The sequence below is a fragment of the Drosophila biarmipes genome, chromosome 2R (assembly GCF_025231255.1).
Source record: "Drosophila biarmipes strain raj3 chromosome 2R, RU_DBia_V1.1, whole genome shotgun sequence".
In the NCBI taxonomy this organism is placed as follows: Eukaryota; Metazoa; Arthropoda; class Insecta; order Diptera; family Drosophilidae; genus Drosophila; species Drosophila biarmipes.
The window spans coordinates 6,985,589-7,011,003 of NC_066615.1; the positions used below are offsets into that span (position 1 = coordinate 6,985,589).

General features: G+C 45.5%; 3 protein-coding genes across 4 annotated transcripts in view; 1 reads left to right on the forward strand and 2 right to left on the reverse strand.

The window, feature by feature from the left end:
• The first annotated feature begins 5,381 nt into the window (after positions 1-5,381).
• Positions 5,382-25,415, forward strand: part of LOC108026714 (mucin-5AC) — a 39,749-nt gene continuing 19,715 nt past the window's right edge. The window contains exons 1-2 of one of the 2 annotated variants that reach the window (XM_050887723.1): positions 5,382-5,460; positions 9,102-9,270. In XM_050887723.1, coding sequence (XP_050743680.1) covers positions 9,226-9,270 — 45 coding nt within the window. In that variant the 5' untranslated portion in view covers positions 5,382-5,460; positions 9,102-9,225. The remainder of the gene's footprint in view (positions 5,461-9,101; positions 9,271-25,415) is intronic. The other variant, XM_050887722.1, reaches the window with a different exon arrangement.
• On the reverse strand, positions 9,623-14,189 carry LOC108026716 (uncharacterized). Its single transcript, XM_017097823.3, has 7 exons — positions 13,629-14,189; positions 12,652-13,059; positions 12,410-12,588; positions 12,172-12,348; positions 11,786-11,932; positions 11,439-11,702; positions 9,623-11,044 (listed from the first exon to the last, which is right to left on the reverse strand). Exons 1-7 carry the CDS (start codon positions 13,908-13,910, stop codon positions 10,942-10,944), a joined length of 1,560 nt encoding a protein of 519 aa, XP_016953312.1. The 5' UTR covers positions 13,911-14,189; the 3' UTR covers positions 9,623-10,941.
• Positions 21,048-25,393, reverse strand: LOC108026717 (uncharacterized). Its single transcript, XM_017097825.3, has 4 exons — positions 25,260-25,393; positions 23,623-23,750; positions 21,775-21,828; positions 21,048-21,591 (listed from the first exon to the last, which is right to left on the reverse strand). The coding sequence occupies exons 1-4, from the start codon at positions 25,339-25,341 to the stop codon at positions 21,364-21,366; spliced, it is 492 nt and encodes a 163-aa protein (XP_016953314.1). The 5' UTR covers positions 25,342-25,393; the 3' UTR covers positions 21,048-21,363.

Here is a 25,415-nt window from a genome sequence, read left to right on the forward strand (position 1 = left end):
AAATGCAGGCTCGATATTCGTCCGTATTTATTTTGCCAGCACCTTTCAAGTGTTTAATTAATTACGTTGATATAATTACGTAGATGCCGCGTAATCCCTGGATGAAAGCTTACGACTGCTTCCTTTCCTCCTGCTGACAGGTTTTAAGTCCCCAACTTAAGTGCTTTTCAGAGCAGTGCCCTTGCAAATATTTCAACTTGGCGAGTCAATAACCTAATCATACTTCCCCGCAGATATATCCCACAGGGCGTGGACTATTTCATGCTTGATTACACCAACGACCCAGCACAAATACTTATAACTCAATGTCGAAAGTGGTTCTCTGCACGAGCACAATGCCGGCGGCACTGCCAAATGGAAATGGCTCCGAATCGGGGGAAGATGCCACCCCATCCTCGTCAGATGACACAGCAGACATTGCCTTATTCATGCTGCTCCTGTTGCAGTGCAGCTTTCGACCCGGCCAATGACTTTTGTACTTGGCCAGCGAAAGCGCAGTGCAACGGAGGAGACCCTTCCAAAAGCAATTGGGTTTCCTTGGGATGGCAGTAAACGGATCTCCCCTTGCATTTGCAAAAATCGGTGGTACAACAAAACTATCTTCTTGAAATCATTTACATAGGGGTCATATGCAACAATAATTAGAACAACGGCTACATTCTGTTAAATTACCATTTTTCCATGGCACACTTTTAAGCACCTAAATGAATTTTAAGCAATTTGTGTTCAGATGAACCATGAATTCATTCTGTAAAATTATCACTTATTCACTGCATACTTTTAGACACCTTCGAGGATTTTAAACCTATTGCTTTCACATTTATGGACAGTTAAACAGCTTATATTTTAAAAATGCAGCTCTGGAAACATTTACGTAAATAGTTTACAAAATAAGACCATGGAATAGCAAAGCATTTTTAAGAAAAGTTACCCCTTATTGCAATGAGTTCTTAAGAATGTCTCATAAATACCAACAAATGTTGTTATAGAACAGTTTAAATCGGCATCTTTCATCTGGACCTGAGCTTCAGCATTGTTTCTCGTTACCTTGTATCCCTTGAGTGTGGCAGCGGCCAGGCCATGAAGGGGATTCTCATTAAGTGGCACTGAAAGCGTCCACAAAGAGACACCGTTTGGATGGATTGTTGAGGTCGAGCACTACTCCCGTGCACCGAATAATCGAATCTGTTGCCCAGGTTACCTTTTGGAGATTGAGTGGAGAGCCTGCCGAAAAGGTTGAGTTCGGTCTGCGAATGTGAAGACTCATTGCGCGGGTAATGATGTTTGGCGACCACTCTGATGGACAGCTTCATTCAAACGGGTCAGTTTACTTTTCCGGCTTAGCCCGTGAATATTGTTTTCCGCAGATAAACGAAGTAATGTGGCAGTTTATGAGAAGGTTCCAGATCGATTCACCCCAGAACTTATTCGCAGGCATTGAGCCGCTTTAATGAAGAGCCTCGAAGGGGAAATCGTATTCCGTTCGACTTTTATTCCCGTATCGATTGTCTCTTTGAGTGTGTGGGCATTGGCGATGAGCTGGCTGTATCTGCTGCTGATATGTTGGCCTAATCATTCGACTGGAAATCGCACAAACAAAGGCACGCCTTCCCGAATGTTTTTGATGTTGAATGAGTGGGACTTTGACTTGTCGGCGGAGCTGGGGGTGGGTGTACACTTGTCAACGGTGTCCTGGTCGTTATCCCTTGAGCCTGGCGACCCTCTTGTCGAGCAAATAAAGTTACTTCGCCATCAGGCCAGCCGAAAGTTGGCCTACATCTAGTTAATTAAGTAGCTACTACGGATCCCACAAGCCACATGAAAGCTGCATTTCAAACTAGATAAAAAGCCGCAGCACACCCACTATTTCTGGGTAAATTCGCTAAAATCATTTAAACCCCCTATAAAAATTATAAGCTCTGCCCTTTAGGATTTACAGAAAATGGTAACAACAAATATTTAAGGATTTACCAGCTCGTGGAATTTTACTAGAGCAGTTGACTGGCTTCAAAACGTTGCATTTGTGATTAATCCCTTTTTCCTGTGTGCATCCTTTTATTCTTCACTGAGCTCTTTAATTTATTTCCTGCACAAGCACCTGGGATGAGATTTATGATGTTATATACTTCTCTGCATGGTAAATTAGTTGTATCACCACTGGCATAATTTTCATCGGCGCACGAGGCACACATCAATCAAATTCAAAAGGAAATAATCAATTCTGGTGAGCGGTAAAAATCTGTGAAGTATTATTACTGTTATGCTGGTGATGATTACAATTATTGTTATGGTGATTTACCCGCCTGCGTCGCCAGCGGCCACAGTGCGTATGAGTGATGAGCGTAGGAAATCAATTACGAGGGTATTTACACACGCATGACTTCACTGGGTGGCAGGTGGCACTCCCAAAGCTCTTGGACACCCCCCACAATCTGGGACTCAATAAGAATGCAAATTTGTTCTGTATTTATATAAACCCACTCCTTCAGGAGATTTATGCGCTGACCATTTGGGAGTCCAATCGCCCGCAGCGGGTGCACAGTTAATTTGCCTCGACGTTTAATGAGAATTCAGTTGTCAATTCATGCCACATCTTTCTCCTCGGCTTTTGATAAAAATTATGTAAATACTGCGGGGAACAATTTGTGTCAGCTTTGGCTTCTGCGCCTTGTCCGTCGACTTTTAATACGAAAAGTCAGCAGCGTAATGGAAAATTGTTCGCCTTATAATGGAAGAATAAATCTGCTAACAGCGCATTGGGCACGCGTTGCGTATACGTAATATGAGAAAATAATTGCTGCCTCCACTGGCGACTAAATTGCTTTCGAGGCGAGCCCACGGCACACACTCCCCAACATTCCCGTACAATCAAAAGCGATGAGAGTGCAGAAAAGTTGGGTCTTTTTTAAACAGAAAAAGCCCAGAAAATGATTTCGTTTACAATGGTTTCCCGTGTTCGTTGCCCGGACCCCCTTCCCCGGCAAACGGAATAGCGGGGGCTTTATGGCCGTGTTTATTGGCCTCTTGTTGACCAAAACACTCGTTTGGCTTCCACCGAATTTCCTTGCACATCCTGGAGACTCGAGGCTCGGGCCCTGAATCTCGAGTCTGTCATTGGCATTGCTCGGCTGATGCTTCTCCTTTCGCACTCGCCATAAATCATTATTATCAGGAGCAACATTTTAATGACTTTGGACATTTGCATACCCATACACCTGTTTACAAAGGGGGCTGACAAGGGGCGTGGCGGGGCAAAATTGTAGTTCAAGGACTCAGGAGTAAGCGCACGGCTTAAAGGCTTCACTGATGTCTTCGGAGGAACCGCAAATCCCCCGGTGCGCAATTTTCATTTATTATTTCGGTAAATTTACATTTGTTTCGAATGACTAACGCAGCAGCCTTTTGGGGTTTAATTTGGTCTCTTAAATGCCAGTCTCTTGTTGTTTTCCACTCCCAAAGAAAATAAAATCTTTAAAATCGAATATATTTCTGTTCATAGCTTTGAGAACTAAGATTAAACTACTGAGTACTCTTCACATTGATTTAAAACTGGCTGATTAGATTTCCCAATTTCTGAGAAAGTATTTTTGGCTATCGACAATATTCATATGTGCCCGAGCGAGAGGAAATTCATTTACCATTCAGGGCCTTCGTTTCCCAACTGAAATCCCCCGATTGTATGAAAACCACATGGGTTAGTGAGTTGTGAACCCAGAAACACATTTGCCATAAATGCTGAGGTGCAGTTTGAAAAATGCAAAGAAAACTGAAATTCTAAGTGGGTTTATTGCTTGCCGAATTCAATGCAACCGCCACAGAGCTCCTGAATTTAAGCCAAAAATCTCTCGTGTCGTATGGTTTCTGGGGCTGGCTAATCCAAGGGCATTCAAACTTCGCTTTGGCTGCTCCTCAACTCTTGCTGTTGACCCGCCAAAGCTGTTTTTCACTTTCTTGGTGACACATGCCCACCCTCAGCCTCGCAGCCTTGGGTCTCGGTTCTTGCTTCTCGTATGCATAACAAAAATGGCAACGCCAGCAACAGGGCCAAAACTCAAGCGGCGCTGCCTGTGGGCGGAATATGAAATACGGTCGGGGACCCAGAGGACCTGGCTTTTAATTGTGTGTCGGAAATTATGTTTCACTTTTCCCACCGCCGGCGCATCGTCATCAACAAGCCTCGGCGGGCTTTTGTTACCTCCTGGAACAGTAACCGGAGGCAAGACTCCTCGGCAGTGCAAATTAGAGGGTCCTTCAAAAGGCAAAACATGGCTCCTAAAAAAGAGTATTATTTCGTACTATTCAACTGCTTGTTTTTCTGCATAACGTTTTTCAGCAGTAACTCTATCCCCGATGTTTTGCAGCCAGACATATTTAATTGGGCTTTTTGCGAGTGCTTGATGGCTTTGTAAAGGCTTTCAGAAAGTTAAGTGAATAGATCAGAAATAAATTTGTCGAATAACCAAATATTGCTAGCCATAGATGACAATTATAAGTGACTTGTTGAGTCAAAAACACGAACGTGTTGCTTGTTTTCCAACGAACATTAATATAAGTTAAGTACTTTGGTTTTATTTGAAAAAAACCATTTTAGTAATTAAACTTAAGTGTCAAGTTATGTTGTTTTCGGTCCTAAATGTTTTATAAGCTGTTTGGCTACGCTCCAATTATTTAATTATCAAGTACTCCCTTAAACTAACATAAAAATTAATCTTTTTCGCTTTAAAATTTCAAATTAAAAATAAACAAAAACTTAAACAAAAAATATGGTACAAAAATATCAACATGCTGAAAAGGCTATCTTAGATTAACAGTTAACTAAGTATTCTTCATTCTATGTATTTACAGATACTGTAGACTGGGTTGTCTGCATACATCCTGCTATTTGGTTTGTAAAAGCATTACAATTGAAGCACACAAAACAACCGGCTAGAAACAAGGTTGAGTAATTCGCTTAGGGCGACAACTTTTGAGCTTGTCAACCTTGCGGTTTGCAATTGCAAACTTTGCGGCCAGTCACTAATGCCCTACGATTAAAGTGCGATTCTCCCTCGATTTAGTGGACTTGGCCGAGGAGCATTGCTTCGTGGAGGGGCACTACCAAGTGGGAGCGGTTCGTGGGAGGCTGGGGGACTGCTCTGCGGATGCATTTCGTTTGGACAGGGGCCCGACAAAGACAATACGGAGGGTCTACGGAGTGCTTTGGCCCGTTTACGCAACAGAACGGGCCCCTCTCTTCCACAACAACCCACCCCGCCGGCCTCTCCCCTGCCCCTTGCCAGCGCCCACGGCCACACCCACAGCCACGCCCACATCTCCGACAGAGGCGCCGGCAGGTGCACCAGCTACTGCCAGGACTCGTCGAACTACCCCAGTGAAGCGGGCAAGGGAACCGCAGCATCTGCAGGATCGGGAAAGGGACCTGCCGCCGACGGTAGCCACATCAATGGCCTCGCCCATCATGTAAGTACGCTCCACGCACCCCACAGATATGCAGTACAAAAGCTCGCCCCGGCATGCATATTCTACGTTATACATACTCGAACTGTGGCATCGGCAGCCAACCACGCTAAAACGGAGCTGATATCGCTGAAATTCTTGTATCTTACACCTGACACCGCAAATCTCCTTGTAGTGCACCGCAAGCTTGAGCAAACCGAAATTCCAGAAGTCGTATTGTTAAGTACTCTATTATCTAATTAAAAAAGATAAATATTATGAAGAAAAGTAAATCAAACTTCAGCAAGCTGACGTTTAATATCCCTGCAATTAAAATCAGATATTCAATCGGTTCTGTCACAGGCAATTCTTTGGGCGGAGTTATGCCTAAGCACACGATATACGTCCGATGCACCCCAAAGAAACAATTTATGTTGAGATTCCATAAACTTAAAATATATTATTTTGAAAAAAAACAAGGAAACTAAAATTGTTTTACATCGATTTTATATCTATCTCTATTTTAGTGGTCCGATCTTATAAGTATGGGCAAAGTGCATGGTTCTTTTTCCAGATTTTCGTGGTGAGGTGCATTTTGAATTTTTTCTACCCGGCCAAACTGTAAATAAGAGAATACTACGGCGTTTGCGTGAAGCAAAGACCAGTGACAAGATTTTCTAATAAGGCCAGAATTATTGGCCAAAAACTCTTGGTTTTTGCATCACGATAATGCACCCCCTCACACAGCACTCGTTCTTCCTGACCATTTCGCCAAAAATTCGACGCGTATTACTTCTGGCTGTTCCCAAATATCAAGCGACAACTAAGAAAATACAACAAAGAGACTTTTTGGCATGTTTAGAGGATTGGAAAAACGTTTGTTTTAAAAACAAGTTTACATTACTTCTTCCCGAAATAGTATACTACACGCAGTATAAAAAACCAATTTAGGTATCACTTTAAGGAGTAGAACAATTTGCAAATTGTAGTCTACAGTTTATTCAAAAGCTTTGTAGTATTTATTGGGGCTTTTGTAATGGGATCTGCCACTAGGCCCACCCATCAACTACCATTTCGCCCAGGTGTTAACAGCTCCCAGAAGTTTCGGAACTGCCACCGTTATTGGTAATTCGATTTGCATTTACTTCACATTATGTGGGCCGCAATTGGTTTACCCGCGGCCAGAGACAGGGTCAGCACGTGAGTGGGCCACAATAAAAGGGCATTTCCGAAAACGACGACACCGCCTTAATTGCGTAACAACATTTTACCATTAGACTTAATTAAGTCGTCAACTGAAAAGTGCGCTAGCTGGCAATACGGGGATGTGGCGCTGAAAGCAGGAATCTCCTGCAGAATGTGGCACGGAACCAGCGTGAAAGGTGGAGGCTCTTGAGTTGGATGGCACCGACAAAATGGTAATGAATTTTAATGAGATTTTGGTTTTGTATTTAAAGGGATTTCATGCATTGAAGGTTCTGCGAAGGCACCTAGTTAATTAGGTTTGCCTTGGCAAGTGCAGCCGGACTATTTTGATGATGATTTTTGGCCAAAACAGAGAACTTCTGGCCACAAGCCATGCCAAAACTTTCATATTCGACTCGGGTTCTTCGCTCCGATCGCAACTGTGTGAGGTCCATTGTCATGTGCAAATATTGGACAATTTACCAAGCCCTCCTGTTCGTCAGCCCGGAACTTTGTTTATTGGAGAGCACCATCAGCCAAAGTGGAGGCATCCCTGTGCCAATTTATAAAGCTCCTTGGGCCGTCCAAGAGGATTAGGGCAGAAATATTTGGCCATCGGCTGGGCCTTTTGTCTTTGTTGTCTTTTGGCCTGCCAGTTCGAATTAGAGTGTTGAGAGGATTTACTCGGCGGCTTAATTAAACGCAATTATAATAATGTTGACGCTCGTCCGTTGTTACATTTCAACTGTTATTGCCAGAGTTAGCCGGCACTTACTCAATTTTAATTTGTATTTGCTGAACCGAAAACGGGGAGCTGAGTGAAGAGTGAAGGCTCGCAGGGTTCTGCGCAAAGGTGCAACTAAATGAGTTTGCAACCTGCTTGCTTTGCATTTCGAGATGCTCTCAATTAGACTAATTATCCTCGATGTCGCAGGAATTATAAGACAAATAAATAATTTACGAATTGGAGCATGCAGCAATCAACCATGACAGCTTGGCATCGAAGGACTGTGTGTACAGGCAACTTGTCATCCCAATCATCCACAAAGATCCGAAGTCAAGGTGTGGTTTGGGGTTCAAGGGGTTAAGGTACGCCCTCCCCTCAAAACATTCGTCGAGCACTCACTTTGAAGACCGTGCTCTGCTCAGGTGGCTCGACTGATTGATTTGATTGCCGTCGCCTTGGTGGGTTGACAGCCCACAGGCTTGCACATCCAAGCCCATGTCGGCTCTCGTTTGAAGTCCTCCCGACAGGCCATGACAGATGGAGTCGCTTAAACTTGGATGTGTTCTGCGGTAGTCTCCGGTTCAGCTTAAGCCACTCGCCCCGGGGGCAAATATTCATAATTTTTCATTTCCCCCAGTGCCATTCATTTCCCATTAGGTTAAGCGGGCCCGAATTTGCATACATACTCGTATATCCACTGCTGTCTCTGGCTGCCCGGCTGGCCGTACTCTTGGGCAAATCGGTTAAAGCGCAATCATCGGGGGAAGTTGCAGTCCGATGGCACTCCCTTCGGCCGGAAATCGAATTGATTTGCTGCATGACCAGAGCAGCAGGGCCAGGTGAGTCGGACGGAACCCGTTCGGCGATTTATGGCCATGAATTAAGGCTTATTGAATATGTATAAATGTGAGCCTGTAGCCGGTGGACCGGGACTCGCATAATTGACGGCCCATTAAACGGTAATGCAGAAAAATGGATGCCCTACCCTTGGAGCGGGCTCCTCGCTTACTCGGAAATTGAATTTGATAAACTTTCCAAAGGCAAACGGAGCAGGGGCAGCTGGAGTTGGGTTTCTAGGCACCAATTAGTCCTTTTAAACGGGACGGCGCTGGGCGGAGGGGGAAACTCGGCCAGAAGGAGCTACGTGCCATGCGTCAGCTGGAAAAATGGAAACCGAAAAGTTTGTTTATGCTTAGACTTTTTGGCTGGGAGCCGAGGGCTGGGACCATGTAATACAGCCCTAGCTTCGACTGCCGTTTGTGCTGCTGCCGCTGTCATTCAAGTGTTTTAATCAATTCTGATTTAATTTTACGCCCAATTAAGTGTGAAAAGCGTTTGATGTCGGGCACGGGTGCGAGAGCAAAAGGCGGGGACGGGGATCCGGGGGCCGCATCCCCTTCTCCGTGTTTTCCGGCCAGTCACGCAAGCGTGAGCTCTGAATACGCCATATGTGAGGGGTCGCCGGGGTTCGCCTCCCGATTTCAGAATTCCGGGTTCGGGGCTCGGGGTTCAGGTCGGAGTTCGCTTGATTCGCAGCACTCGCACTAGAATAAAGGCATTTTTAGACGTATTTTGATATATGCGTGTGCCAGCTCGAGCTGGAGGCACCCACCCACCACCGCCGCTTGCGAATCCCCGCCGTGGCTTCAGCACTCGCTCATTCTCACCGCTCCTCGCTTAAGCTCACCTCCTTGCTCGCCCGCTTTCTCTCTGTGTGCCCTCTAACCTTGGAACAACTTTCTTCTTATGACAGAGGCAAAGACAGACGAGGCCCATAGTTCCGCCAACCATTATCCAATAATCTCTATCAACAGCCACTGCCGAGCCGCTCCTCCGGCGCCAACTCCGGGTTAAGTCTGTTGGAGAGCTTGGTCTGCATGACTGCCGATCCCATATCGTTGTGCTTTTGGATTTGCTTGCAGGTAAACCCTTGACTTCAAAATACCTCTTATGTACCACTTATATTATATTCTTAAGCTATGCTACCCATTAACACTCATAAAAGAAAAATGTATAAATTAAAGCTGTGCCCAAATCTTGGGAAAATACTTGGCAACTTTAAAGTAGTCCTTCAGGACCACTAACCCCACCACAAAGAGTGCGATGTGAATGGTGGTCATAAAACCATTTTCTTGTACATATATGATACCACAGGTCTCCGAGGACATACAGCACGGAGTAGCATACGTTTGCCTGGGGGCGTTGACAGTCATTTCCCGCCGAAAATTAACCCAGACTCAGTAGTAAAATTGGCAGAATAACACCGCATTTCCCTACTTTATTTTAGATTTCCATTTATTACTTTTTTAAATCGATTTTTGTACACATTAATTTCGATTTGCATGAGCGTAAATTTAGGGTTTTGGAGATTGTCGTAAGGCTATGCACATTCAATTGCGTGGTGTTTCACTTTTCGCCCTCTGTCACTTTCTCAGAGGGTTGTCGTTGTTGGTTTGATGTGTGCGTGTGCTAACTTGGCTTGAAAGACGACTGCCATTTTCAGACGAGTGTTTCGTAAGCTAATTAAAAATCGTGTTCCATTTCAGTCGCAATTCCCCACTTTGCATTGGGTGAATGTGTGCGAAAAGGTGTGATTCTGTGAGTGGGGTCGACTGCCATCTACTACACTTGGAAATTTGATCACGTGCTTTCCCTTTCACAAAAACTACTCAGCTTTCTACTTCCAGTGTGTGCTTTGGGTGGGTGTGGACGAACATGCTGGGATTGCAGCAACTGGGTTAACTAATCTTAACTGGTAACTTAGAACTAACTGAAGTGACACTGGCGTTACGTGGGCCGGACGTAACGCCAAAGATCCGTCCGCAGGTCAGCCGCGGTGCTGTTAAGACTCTCCGGAATCTAATTTGGACATTATAAAACATTGATTTTTTTGTGCAGATTTTGAAACTTTCAATTTTTTTTTTGCCGGACTTTCTCCTCGAATGTTGCACGGAATTGCCTTAGGAAGTAATTTGGATGGATAGAGCCGGAAACGGAGTGGAACGCGAAAGAATACATTCTTTTTTTGTAACACCAAACGCTGGCCCTGATCGAAATCCCATTGTCCTGGCCAGCGTTCCAGGCAGTGGGCAGACTTAGGGACCTTTCTGCCCGTCCTGCCTGCACGAAACAACTGTATGCGTATAAAACTGGGGATATCGAGGGGTGGTGAGATTATAATGGGGTCTAGAAACGAATTCCTTGGTGGTTGCGTTGCGCCTACGTCGAGCAATCGAAGAGCAATCCAGGGGGGCGGAGGACGTGCCCGCCCGGGACTGACCTGTTTTCGTTGCTCGCGCCCTTTTTCGAGCTGTCTTTCTGAGTGCAGTTTACGATTAACTTTTTTTGTTGACCATAGCCTAGATTCGGTTTCTCATACGATCTATGATCCCTCTCCACGCCGAGGCCCGGTGCTAACTTGGATTTGGGGTGGCCGAAGGTGTTCGCTGTCGACGCTTGAGTCGGTGTCGGTGTGTGTTTTCTGTGGTGTCTGTGTGTTGATGGGGTGGACTCGAGTGCTCGGGTGGGCGGTGCCAGGTCGCAGGTGGTGGCACACGCCCATCGCCGGACACATCCCATGTTGCGAGCGGTACTTAGTAGACAATCAGCAGATTGTTCTCATTGAATCCGGCCGAGTGGCCGGCGTTGCGCACAATGAAACAGGATCCGTCGAAGTGCATGCGCTTCTCATTACGACTGCAAGGTGGGAGAAGAAGGAGTCATTAGAAACAGGGAACTAATAAGTAACTTGATTTGTCCCTAAGCTGATTTGTTAAAAAGATTTGAGCAGAGGTGGGCTGGCCTTTCAATGTTCTGACTAACTTTGATACATGTTTGACAATAATACTTTTACATAGTCCCTTATTTTAAATTATGTGTATAATGTCTATATAGATAATAATAAGTAGTATATGTTCAAGATATTTGTCAATAGAGCCCCAGTTTATGATGAGCCAGGTACAGTGAAATTGATTCACCTTAACCATATTTGATATGGATTTTACCGAAAAGCGACCTACTAAAGTGAGCACGTCGCTTTTTTCGAGTGCATCATTATTGGAAACCCGTAAGGATGCGGCGTCAAACTCACCGGACAAACAGGTGCGAGGTCTTCCCCAGCGAAGCCGTGCAGTGGATGCCGGGGGTGGTCAGGGTGGCCGACCCGTTGCCGGGGCTTGTGCGAATCAGGCACTTGTTGTGCTGGCGGGTGACCTTCACCAGGCCGTCGGCCGCCTGCGTGATGCGGAATCCATTGATGTCGTACACCTCGGTGCCGTCCTCGGCGCAGTTGTAGGTGGAGTTGGCGATAACGTCGTGGGCATCCGACATAAAGGACGGGCCGTGGCGCGAGTCGCTGAGGGGTTGGGTTTGGGTTGAGTGTTAATTAGAACGAAAAGCTGGGGGAATTGATTTCGGCAATCCTGGCGAGGCACTCACTCGTAGAACACTGCCAGTGTGTAGTCCTTGGTCAGGTCGGTGAAGGTGTCGGTGGTGGTGCGCGTGCCAGCTGTGTCCACCAGATAGATGAGGGCACAGGACTCGCTGGTGAAGCTGACGCCCTTGTACCACATTTTGGCATAGCGACTGAAAGGAGGTCAGAGGGTTTTCACTGATATGTTATTGAGCATCAAATTGTTCAGCTTAAGGAAAATCCTCGCGGGGAGGATGCTTAATATATTGGTTCATAACGGGACCCCAGATTTGATTTGAAAAGAAAAAGCACGATGGGGACTTGTAAATGGATACAACTGCTTTTGAAGTTCATCAAAATAGTCAACATCGACTATCTAATCATGATCATTTAAACAGAATTTACAACTTACACAAAGTTATTGGCCTTCATGCCGTCGTAGGTGACGATCTCCACCTTGGAGCCGCTCTGCAGGATTCGTCCATTGGGATGGATGAGGGCCGAGTTGCTGCAGTTGCGCGACAGGGCGATGGCCACCATGCTGCGCTGGTTGAGCACCCGCACCGCCTTGTCCAAGGTCATATCAATGCTGAAAGAGATTGGGGCAGTGGTTAGGGTTACTTTCCCATCTGTAGAGCATCCCCACTAACCGAACGCCCTCGCGCAGGCGCAGCTGGATGGTGCCGTTGCTCATGGCGATTGGTCCGGAGCCGGGGCACGGCGGCGGAGTGTTGTTGTCGAACTCGAAGTTCCTCGAGCTGACGCGGCCCAGGGCGTAGGGTGGTGGCGGCATGGGCGAGGGGAACTGCTGGGTGTGGTGCGCCTGAGGCTGGGAATGTAGCATATACCCTTAAATTAGTTTAATTAGAATGATAGGGGGTCAATCCCTTACCAGGCAATAGGCTCCCTCGACCTCAAAGCCATATCCAGAGTTGAAGCGCCCCGTGAGGCTCTTGCCGCTGCGCGTGATGTTCGCGGCGTCCATCTCCAGGCCCACTGCCTCGAAGCCGGCGGTCACCTGCGGCATGGCGCCGAATGCCGAATGGGGGGCCGCATGGACGCCCAGGTGCATGAAGGGACGGGCGCTGCTGCTCGTCTGGCTGGAGCACTCCTTGGCCAGGATGTTGGTGTTGGTGCCCACGCTGGCGCTGTTCCCCAGGCTGCTGCTGCTGCTCCCGCGCTCCAGGCCGCGCTCGAATCCGCGCTTCACGCCACTCACGCTCCCGGCGCTCAGCGACAAGCTGCTCAGGCGAGGACCCAGCGCGCTGCTCATCGACGACACAAGGCGCATGGTGGCTTGCTGGGGATGGTATGGATAGGTTATCTCTTATCAGAAGGTCTTGATTAGCTTTGGTTGCTCTTTAGTTTATACCTAATTTCAGCAAAGGGATGTTCGTATACTTTAGAACCTTATACTACTACCAATTGTTTCAGTCATTGTTCTCTAATGACCTGCTTAAAAAATAAGATAACAACTCTCGATAACCCTCCAGCTCGGTTTTTTCTCTGCCGCCACACAAACAGTGTAGAACAGCGGTTGCTTGATGTTTGACACTGACATCCCGAAGTGCTAGGAAGCAACTGCTTGCACCCACGGTACGTTCCTTTAAAGGTCATGTCCTTAAGGAGTGTTTTTTAGCTCTTAGATTATAAAAAGACACCTCAGAACCTTTAAAAAAATAATGTCTGCAGAAAATGCGGGTATATAAACATGAAATAAATCCCTGTTCATCAGATTACAGACTATGATAACTTAAGACCTTAAAAGAGTTTTTAAGTGACAGGTGAACCCCTAAAGATTGTGACATACGATAGTGCCTGGCAACCCTGGGGTGAAAATTGCTTTGGGGCCATGGCAACCCTACTCACCGGCGATGGATTGTTGTTGGTGAAGACGGAGCGCTGACGCACGCCGTTTGGGGCCTTTGTGGGCGAGCGAAGGATGTTGTTGATCTTGTCGTTCAGCTGGGCGCGGGACAGGAAGTCCTCGGCGTTGAAGATGCCCACGCGGGCGCTCTTGGGGGTGGTCAGCGAGGTGGGGCTGGAGAGGGCCCCGTCCTGGGCCAGAGGCTCATCGCAGCCGGAGTGCTGGCACTGCACCTCCTTGGTGGAGCTCTTGGCCGAAAGGGTGTCCTTCGCGTCGGTGACCATCTTCCTGCGCTTTGAATGGGACTGCGACTTGTGGGTTTGTTCACACGAGTGTTCGGTGGGGGAGGGGGCTACTGTGTGTCTTTTGAGGACCCGGGCCTGGACTTTGGGATCTGGATCTAACGAGAACGGCACACGCGCGTGCTGGTTGGCGAAACTCAAGTACTTTGCTCGACACGGAACACAACGACTCAATGAGAGGAATTTAATTTTTATTTTTTATTACTTTTCAAGAGCTCTGCTCGCTGCGACAATTTTCGAAAGAATGACCGGCCCCGTCTGCCGTTTGAAGGATCTGACAGCAGGCCGCCTACCGAGTTTTCGATAGGTGAAAGTGCCTGCCATCGAGTACTTTCTCCTTGGGTAGTGTGCGAAAGCGAAAGCCCTGTGAGAAAGTTCATGCAGTAGCCTATTAGTGCTGCATACTTTTGGACTGCAAAAAGTTGATCGAATTCACTCATTTGGGGCGGACGGCAGTGTTGAATGCGTTTGGAACTGCACCCGTCGAGGGGCTTTTAGTGCCCGGAAACGAAGTTTGCCTGCTCAAAAGTGGGTCCGACGGCCGACTAATTGAATTGAGAAATAGTCTCCAGCAGACAGAAGCGTTTCTGGGCAATTTATTGCAGCTCTTTTTATAGTTCCTGCCCAGCTGTAAGCAGATAAAAATGGCTTAGGCTTTAAGACGTGCTGGGGAATTACATTTACTGAGCAGAAGCTAATGGAAAGAAATTGCACTTCTCCTTATTGAGCTGGTTCAATGCCGCGATGCCGATGAAAAATAGGAGCAGAAAACTTTTGAAGAGCTGTTGGGAAATGTCAAGAGTCAGGTAAAAGTTATGTTCGAACGTGAGCATCTCGGCTCTAAAAACAAAAATTTCGTTGCACCGGTATCAGTTGATTCAATTAGGAGGAGGGAACCTTCTCCTGAACATTTAAAAGAACATTTAAAGTAAGTTAGTCCGTAGGGAGTTTTAATATGGGTTCCTTTGCAGTTCCTAAGGGATTTTGAGAGGATATTTATAAGTTTTAATTTCGAACTGCAATATTTCAAAGAGCCGGATAAATATGACCCTTAATTCATGTCCAGTGAAGCAGCCAAGGATATTTTTTTTATTTATTAATTGATGACCCATTCAATCAATATAAAAGTTGGTTGTTTCCACTCTGAGAGAAATATTCGCCATTCGATTGAGTTATTTCATCGGTTTTTCTGCTTGAGTGTTGACATATTAGCCACAATTTTGGCAAGCCCCCAAGGTCGTTTTAGTTTGGTCTCAGCCTGTTAGACTTCTTGTGGGTTCACTAACTCACCTTCAGTGCGGACCCTGAAAGGACCCTGAACTTCCGAATCGATTGTGTTTGGCTGCCACTGTCAACTCTTTCCGTCCTCATGATTGATTTGGGATCTTGATTTTTTCGCGGGGATTAGATGCTTAATGAGCGCATTGACTCCTTGCGTTTGGCCATCGGCCCACGCAGATCTAAATTTTCACTTTCGCCATCGTTTCTATTTAAAAGAGGTGTTTAGCCCGCCGGTTGACATGATCGAATATTATTTTTGGCACTGGCGGGTCGTTAAAATTCTGCCACTGCAGCTGCATTTTCTGCACTTCCTCCCACGCATCGCATTGACTCAGTTTCGAGCACCGAGCACCGAGCACCGAGCACCGAGCGAAAGTGAAAATGCCAGGCGAAAAAAGAACAAGTTTAATGTATTTATAGCCAGAATTGCATATGCGAGCGCTTTCAATGAAATACGGAAACTCATTTGTAAAGAGCACCCATGTCCCCCGCTGTTTTCCGTTGTCACTTTCGCTAGCCGCAAGCGAACAAATTGGTTAACCTCCTTTTCAGTATTTATTCGTACTGTGGAAATTTTCGCAAAAATGCAAAATTGTCGACAGACAGCGCTGCTGATTTTCGGCTTTATGTGGGCGTTGCTAGAATAGTTAGCTGAGGTTGGCTTTTAGTTATAATTGCGGCCGCTTTGTTGGCTGGAAAGCATATTTGCCAAGCTTTAATTAGCTCGAATCCGTGCAAATGCATTGTGTATACACGGAGACTGGGAAAAAACATTAGCTAGATGAAAACGCCCATTTTCTATTGCTTGCTGGGGCTCGTTAAAATGTGCAAAACTATTTTCGCAGCCTGCAGTCCGAGATTCTGCTCAGTCAGTGAACTCTGGCGCAGACAAAGATGATAAAATCCATATTTATAGAGGTGGAATAGGACTTGGCCTGTGTTGCAATCTTTGACGTCACCGTTGTGGTGTAGTGGACCACTCAGAGTGACGGGAAACTTATGGCATAATTGAAATGGATTTTAAGATCCATTTGTTCCGCGCCTCCTTCCTTATTAAGCCCTTAGCAATTTGCATTAAAAACAATTAGCGCCAACGACGCCACTTGCCTTTGTCGACGCAGCACCAGGAGCTCTCCCGGGGCAGGAGGCGGTCGGTAGGGAAATTAATTGATTGTCAAGATGAGGCAACGGCAACCGAGCTGGGTAAACAAATAAATGTGTCTGGTCATTCGGCGGGAGATCTTTGTTGTCGCCCCTAGACGATAATGCCGTCCGCTGTCGGCTATGGAATTACACACTCCCCACTCGTCCAGTCACTCATAACGCGTCCGCACCATATATCCAGATATTCCGAGAGCGATGTGTGTACATTAACGGATCTTGGCCGATTGGCACGCGACGCTAAAAGCCTTTCGGCTTGGCTTCCATCAATATTTTGGCATTCCTGGCATTTCCCCGTCGAATTCCCTGGCGACTTTTCTGTTTACACAATCCCCTTGGCACGGCTCAAGAGCAAATCCCGTCCCCCGGGTGATTCACGGGGATTTCCTGGAGACTCAAAAAGCCACCTACGCGTGCCTACAAAATTATATCAAAGCAGATTGAAAGCTTGGTCGAATTGGTCTGTTCGAACAGTCTGCCGACCGTCGCCGTTTGACGTCATCGGCTCCTCGGCACTTGCCAAGAAATAATCTCATTTGGTCTATAGACCATACTAAGGTCCATCAGAAGGTGTGCTGGGCGTTTTTTCACTTTTTGGCTGGACGGGTTAAACTTTCGCAAGATTTAATGTGTGCTGGCGCTTTGCCCACGATGTCGGTCCGCATTTCACGCTTCATTGGCGCAAAAAGTGACGTTGTCGCGTCTGCTTTGATTTTGATAAAATAGGCCAAAGTGTTCATCAATAATCATTTCTGTAAAGATCGGTGAGCGAAGCAATTATTTTTACAATATTTACAAAGAGCTCGCCAACGGTCGCCGAAGATAAGTTGGCCCAGCCAGAGCAATCCATTTTTTTAGAACATCCTTCAAACATCAAAATTTTCAACGAGTGGGCGGTTAAATGGCATCGTTGATGTTCTAGTTTCAAAAAATATATTGTCAACAAGCCCTCAGATATAAGCCAATCACGTGATTTTTACAACACCTCTTAATTTGGTTAGGGGAGTATTAGTATTTTTTGGTATAATGGGTACTCTTACAGTACACTTACCTAAATATGCTTTTCAGGTATTCGTGGAAGAGCAGGTACCGAATGAAGCGTTTGAATTTATTTAAATCTTAAAGTAGTTTATTAAATACATTTGTAGGGTGTAGTGCGAGTATTACGTTTTTTGGTATAATAAGTACTCTTAAAGTACGCGTACCTATACATACTTTTCAGACATTCGTAGAAGAAGTACAGTTGACAGTTCCTATTAACTCTTAAAGTTGTTTATTAACTACATTGGTACGTTGCAGTGAGAGTATTCAGAATTTTTTAATATAATAAGTACTAGAAGAACATGTACCTAAAAATACCTTTTCAGATATTCGTAACAATATTACAGAAATTTCAATTTTCTTTCTTACTCCTAAAAAGTTTGTTTTATACACATTTTCTTCCATTCATACTGCTCCTTCTGCATACCCACAAAATTATTTATTTAATTTTAATTGCTCGACTCATGCGTCCATTTGTCAAAAAAAGCGCAACAGCATTGCGCAATCTCTAGAATATTCTTCATATTTTATTCATTGGTAACCCACAATGAAAACAACTGTAGACATTGTATACAGAATTGTGCAAAAATCCAAGCAGATGCAGACGTGCCTCTTGGCAGCTACCACGCCCACTTTCCCAAAAGTGTTCCAATTTCCCAGGTTCATTTGGGCCCACCTCTCTCCAAGCTTCCCGAGAAGGCATAAATCAAGTGGCTTTCACTTCTGCCTGTTCCGCCTTCGCCTGTTTTATCTTTTTTTCTGTTGCCTTTGGCGAATATTTATTTTTTTATCTGTTCCATTGTTGCGGGGAATTTTGTCAAAATGAATTTTATAACTCATGCACACTTTTATTTGATGAGGCATACCTATAGATGCGCAAAAGTATCGTTGATTACCCATCGTGATCGAGTGTTCTCGCTTACTTCCCTTTTTGGGTGGAATAAACTGTCGGTTTTGTGGGACAACATCCCCCCACTGGAGACAATTGCAAATGCATTGGCAACTGCAGACAAGGGTTGCATAGTTTCCGGCACGCACTTCGCTGGCTTTGTGCCATTATTTCATTTCCCCTTCCCGGCGGGCAGAGGAGTCGGCCAGACCCGCTGTCCAGACGGGAAAGTTCAACGCACCGATGGAATCATCATCATCGGGCTGGAGACGGGGACCCAGAGCCATTGTTGAATGGCAATTGGCCATAACCAGACCAAGGAATCACAATCGGACAGAACTATTTGCAATTCCCCAACCCCCGAGCAGACCGACCCCGAAGAACATCAAGCGCAGACAACCCGCTGACTCAGAAATGTGCCCCAAGCCCATCCGTGGCACATCCCCCCGAGAACTGCCAGCATTGGCGGCGTCCCCATTTCGTGGCGAATGAATTTACAATTCCTGCAGTAAGCACACCTCTTTTACAATTTACACGTAGGGAAATAATACATAAAAAATCGAATAAAATTGGTATTTGTAGTCCCTGCTAAGCCCAATTTTAAATGTGTTGGGGTCACCAAGGAAATATGGGTATCATTCGCTAGGTCTGTATAGCTTCAGGATTTCGTTTTTCTAATTTAAATTTACCAACTTGGGTTGGGTTTCGTATACATATTTTGACACAACATATTCAAGGGTTTTGGGTCACCAAAAAATACATAAATATACATTTATTTATATAATATGAGTTCAAATCAGTTTCGAAAATGATTTCTAGAGTAGAATTAGTTGTATATAAAACAATTGGCTTAAAAAATATATGTTAGTTTCAAAATAATTTCTCCATGTGTAGAAGGAAAACGTGAAATTCCCCACATCTCCGTGGGGGCTGGGGATAACTGCAAATAAGACCGAGGAAAAGGGAACCGCAACCGCTGCCCATTTTCGAGAGTCCCCATTGTTTATGACCGCCGCGGTGGGCACTGTCAAGTGAACATCTCCGCCGACCAATTTCGACACCCACATTTCTTCGGGATGCGAGCACCTCAAGCGGCGGAGCAGGAATGCTTTCAACTTATTTTACGGCGCTGTCTTGTTATTGGGATCAAGTCAATATTTGTCGAGTAAAAATTACTTCCTGTGGCATTTCTTAAGTACCCTCATTTTCTCGGGCCTCGGCACCTTGATGTTGGCATTCCTGCTGCTGTCTTAATTTAAAAATTAAAAACAATTGTTTGCACAATGTTTTGCTTCACGTGACCGAAAACGTTTTAATTAGGGAATGCTCCGAGTTCTCGAGGGGCAGGAATTTGTCATGTAGTAATGAAAAAAGTTTATTTATCTTTCATGCTTTATGAATTGCTTGCACGGGTGTTTATTTAATAAACATTTTGGTTTTGATTTATCCATCTACTTGCTCCATACAATTTATAAACATTTTGATGGGGCAACTTTCTCGAAAGTGGTGCTTCGTTTACATATTTTATGAAGTTTCGTCTTTTTGCTTTTATTTCACTTTGCTGGGACAATTTTCTTGCTTTCTCAAAGAAAATGGGTGAAAGCTCATTCCTTAATAAAATAATATAGCACCCCTTTTTTAAAAATTGCTAATATTCTTTACCAACTTTTGGTTGACATGACAACCATTCGTTTCCCAGAACTAGCTATTGAAATTTTAACACAATATTCCCGCTTTATTATTCAAAATATTGTACTCTAACATATGTTCGTTAAACCATAAGGGCACTCCATTTCCATTTGCCAGAACTTCCCACCTGGCATACCATTTTATAATCGTCGCAAGCGAACTTTTTTAATATTGAAATTTCATTATTTTGCTGAGTTTGTTCGCGGAAAACATGTGTAAAAGCCTTGTCCTATCCAATTTTCCAGAGAACGTGCCCGACCGGGCTGCCATTTCGGGATTGGGTTTCGACTTTTAACGACTGACCGGAATGAAGTTGAACAGGAAACGCGGAGGGGCGGACCGGAGCACTTGTCATGTCGGCGGGGGCGGTACCCTGGCCTGTTGTCCTTGTTGTTGTCGCCGCTGTTTGTTTGTTGGCTGTTTGCTCTCGTTGGCGTGTTGGTATTGGCCGAAAGTGCCGGCTCCGTCGCCGAAAGCGTGTCGAGCGAAACTGGAAACTGGCGGCGTTACATATGGCAACTTTAATGCGCGGAGCTCGGCAAACACAAATTCAAGTGTTTGCACAAGAAGTCAAGGACTCGAAAAGTTGTCAGATTTATTCGGTGCAACTCAAATGAGGCAGAGCAAACAGTTGAGCTGATTGCGCAATTTATAAGCGAATCGGAGGCTGCGAGACGGCTCTAACTGGCCTGCATTTTTGGCTCAGCCTTCTCGAGCAATTTGCACTTGAGATTTTGCGTTTCATTGCGTAAAGATGTCAGCGAATCCATTAGATACACGCAATTAGCGTCCCCATAGAGTGCCATTAGCTGGAATTCATAGCCGCTCCCGAGCGCGTGGACACGCCGGAAGTGTCGGCGACCTTTGATCCAATGATGTTGGCCTAAAAGCCTGGCGGTCGCTGCAATTACGGCTGTGGTTTTCATGGCGAGCCTCCCGTATCCTGCATCCTTGATCAGACACACGCAAAAGTTTGTCAACGCCTGCAACTAGCCCAAAACCACAGCAATTAGCTAGTGAGCCCAGGCTTGAAAGCCATGTAATTGGGTAGCGGGAGGGCTTTTCGTTTGAGCCTTTGACTATATCATAAAGGGCTCTAATTAGGCAGGTTTGTTGTTTATTTGAATCTCTTTAGTAATATTAAAGCGAATGCTTGTTTCTAATTTGGCAATCACCTTATAAACATTTTGTACAGTTGTGTGTAGCGAAGGAAAACGTTAAACTTTCTTAAATCGATTATCTATGTGTGTATACTACGAGAAAATGACTCATTTGCCGCTGCTTTGAATAACTTTCACTTCATTATACCAGAGATAAATGTTCGATACGTCAGGGTTCTCCATGTTTTCATGTTAGAATACCAGTCTTATTTGCCTAAGTCAATTGCCAAAGTGCAGGGACAAGAAAAATGAACAGTAACCGTGGAGTGAAAGACGCCCCTTGGCCAGTATTTTTTCCTGGAACTATGGCATTGTGAATCCCACCGCCCCCAGTTCCACTGGTTGAGTTCTTAACCCGTCCATTGTGTCCATTGCAGCGGTTCTGCTGGCAGGAGGTGTAGTAGGTGCGAAACGTTTCATCTGGCCTGTTTCCATACAGCATCTGCGGCAAAAGCAAACAGGGACGTTCTAATCTGGATATTTCACAAAAGCCAAACAGAATATGATACACAACTATTTCTATAGACGTTCAAACATGAATATTTATCGTTTGAAACATTCCATTTTATTATATTAAAAGCAAATAGAAGGGGTTTTTTAGGTAAATTGTACTGGTTTCACTTACCACCGGCTCGTCCTGGCAGTCGCGCAGGAAGGACATTACCTTGCTCGAGTTGCGCTGAAATGGGAATGGAAGTGGGGAGTCCACGTTACAAATATCTGTGTGACTGATTAATGACGCTCGCCTGCCCGCCACCAATCATCGCACTGGGCCACCAGGGCTTATTTGCATTTCGCATATCGTATCTGCGAATCGAATTTGCATTTGCCCTCGTTCCGGCGGGCAAAGTAATTAATGCCCGGGGTCCCAAGTTCCCAAAAAGGGTGGGGACTGCAGTCGGGGCTGTGCGGAACCCGCTCCGAAGCAATCTATGGCCCCGAGCTAATGCGTAAACAAAGTTCACACTAGGGACACGCGGAGTGGATGGATGTGGCTGCGGATGGGGAGGCGGCCAAAGTTTTAATTGCATTGCAGTTCGCCGGCTAAAGGCAAGGCGAACTAGACGACTAACATCTAACATAAGCTCGAGGCACGCCCCAAGCCGGCCGACTTCTTTGATCCCCCGAAATTCAATCAGCGCATTCGGCCCGTCTAATGAGGCACTTGCAAATTTCGAAACCTCATCTGGTTATGTAAAAAGCGAGGGCGGAAGGGGCCCAAAGTAGGCGACAAAGTTGACTTTGTGGGGGTGTAAGCTGGCCTAAGCCTTCCGTGGTATTGGGCCTGGGATCCCGGCTATGTGGAGTCGATGGCTGTCCCCCATACTATGTGTGCTCTTTACACGCCCTTCTGGCTTTCCATTAAATTATGGTAATGGATTTTTTATGCACTCTGTGCTCGTGCTTATTTTACGCCCGCTTTCTCCTCCTTTGGCCGGCTCTTTTGATTTGAGCCGCTTACTGGTGAAAATTAAAGCCAGACGAGCTGCGTCAATACTGTGGAAATAATCAGGGAGTGGAGCTTCATCAAGCGTCTGCATTTGACTGCTGCACAGCTACAAAATCAAGACTTAACCCTCCGAGGATTACTCTCCTTTGTTTGAAATCAAGAAGCGAGGGCTTAACAAAATATCTAGTCGTCGGGCTTAAAATCAACCCAGAATCGATGGGAAATAATTCGATTTAATGCGGGAATGTAAAAATGCGGGGTGTAAAAATTTAGGATTAAATTGTTTGCAATCATGTCAATAATTATATTAAAACTTTTAAGTTCCATATTTTTTAGGTGTACGAACTGCAGAAGTTGTTTTCAGCGTTGAAGCTCACATTGCTCATACGCCGCGAGGGCCGGCCGAGAGTGCAGCTCAGGATTCAATTAGGCGGAGTACAGAGCTGGCACGATTTAATGGTTCATGGCATTTTTTATTCGTTGGCTTGTCCTTTACGTGAGAGTCGCTAATTTCCAGAAGGGGCGAAACTCTACTGTGGCAACATTTAGCCGAACAAAGTTGGACGATGCATAAAATCAGGCATTCCATGTGTTACTTTGTTGCCGCAACAGCTGCGCTGCGGCAGCCCGCGTTGGGAGTGTGTCTGCAGATGGCTGCCGGCGTACGTGAAGAGTTAAACGCTCCGCCATTCCCGTCCGCCGACGCCCGGGAACACTTGCAGCACGTTCCACGGCGTTTTACGACCAGGGAGAAGTTTTTCCGGCTTCCACTAAATTTCCACACACGGCGGCGGTCGGAAAGTGTGTCTGTACTCTTTTGCCCAGCCGAGTAGACAACATTTTGTGCATCTCCAATCATATAACTTGGAAATGTTAAATGTTTAAATGTTTTGAATTTTAAAAGAAATAAGTATTTGAGTGCTGACTCTTTTTTGTTTTACACTATACCACATATATTATGGAATACATTATGTGATGTCATCCGGACCTACACCTGTCCTAGGTAACAATTCACACACTTACCAGCAGTTCCTGGCGCACCGTCACACAGTACTTCTTGGTGCAGTTGATCACGCGCACTGCACTGGCGTTGTTCAGGCAGGAGGTGTCACTGTACCCGTCCAAGTAGCTGCAAGCATAGCAGTCGAGAGCTGCAAAGTGTGCGATATACAAAAGAGGATTGAACGAGGTCATGACGTTGCCTTTCGGTTTCGTTTCGTTGTTTTCGAATTTAAGTTTGATGTTGATGATCGTCGTAATGATCGCGTTGTCGCTGTGCTTTTCTTAGAATTTATTAATAGCCACCCCCAGCGGGCGATGCAATAACAACAAACATTAGCATCTATAAAAACACAATAATTAATTGAATTAAAGTGAGAATTTTGGCAGCAGACTTTCTGTCTATTTGCCAACTGGCACGACAGCGTCCTCGACATGTTTCGCCGGCTATACCTATCTAAATGCGTATACGCGGGGCATTCTATATTTGAATCAGCCTTTTGTGTAATAACAATGACGTCAATGGCCCCACTAGTGGCCACTGCTTCGGACCGAGATGTGTAAACGGATTGATGACACGAGACTTTTCGACTTTCGGCCGACCCTCGACTATGGTGCCGCCCGTCAAAAGAAAGGCATTGAGATGGTGCGGATCGCATCCTAAGCTCCTACCACGAACACTGTTCTATTTCTGCTGTGATTTTGCATTATGGGTTCTGCATAAAAGTGTGACCGCGGGGCTCGTTCTTGGCACGCTTCGATGCGGTTCGCGGTAGTCGAAAGATAGAACATTGTCTCATCTCGAGTAGAACAGTCACAATGGGCTCAGATCGGCGAAAAATGCCAGCTATTTTATGGGATATTTGATCTAAATAAATGTCGTCCATGGGAATTTAACGATTACTCACTTGCATAAAAATAACGAGCACTATGCAAGCGGTTCAGCAACACTTGGCATTTATTGAACATTTTTAAACTATTTGAAATTTGAAAGCAATAAATGTTTGTGTTAAATATGATTTAAAATAATTCTCAAACAACATTTAGTAGGGAAATACTTCTTATTAAAAGGTTACTTATTGGGGATAGGGGCCTCCCAAAAATGATGACTGAAGTCCCTTTTAAGCTCCGTAAATGTCAACTTCAATTCCAAAGACAACCACTGAGCTATACTGCCTTTCGCTTGGCTTTTGAGGCCGCCACTCCACTGTGCCTGGAGGACCGCGCAGTTGGGCACTCGCAGGTCTTTGAATAATGATTTGTATCATCTTTTGTGAGGCAATCAATAAATCTGAATGCGGTCACAGGCGAGTGACGTCGACAGCTGAACTCGACAAAACACAACGAAGTGAACCGAACCGAACAGAATTGTAAGAATAGAACGGAAGGCAGAGTTCTGTGAATCAAGTGGGGGTCTATGTCTACGTCCATGTCGAGGGAAATGAGGGAACGAGTGCCAAGAACATTTCAAATTCACCTGATTTTTCTCGCTAATTTTCCGCTGAGTTATGAGTCGTAGAACGGCAATTTCGCAATAAAACAGCTAATTAAGTTAAACGGAAAACGACCTGCAAAGCGATCTTTCAGTGCCACTCAGTGGGGAAGGTTAGGATCTGGTCGGGTGGGTGTAAGGATGATTGAAGAACCTCGCGGAAATGTACCATTCGTAAGGGCTGCTGACATTAAGGCGACGCAGAGTCCTGTGAAGAGCGCGGATTTTGACAGTCCGAGCGGTGGATTCATGGCGCTGACGTCTATTGGGATTCAAGCTCTGACAGCGGTAGACGCGAATACGAGTCCGGAATAGTTGGCCTCGA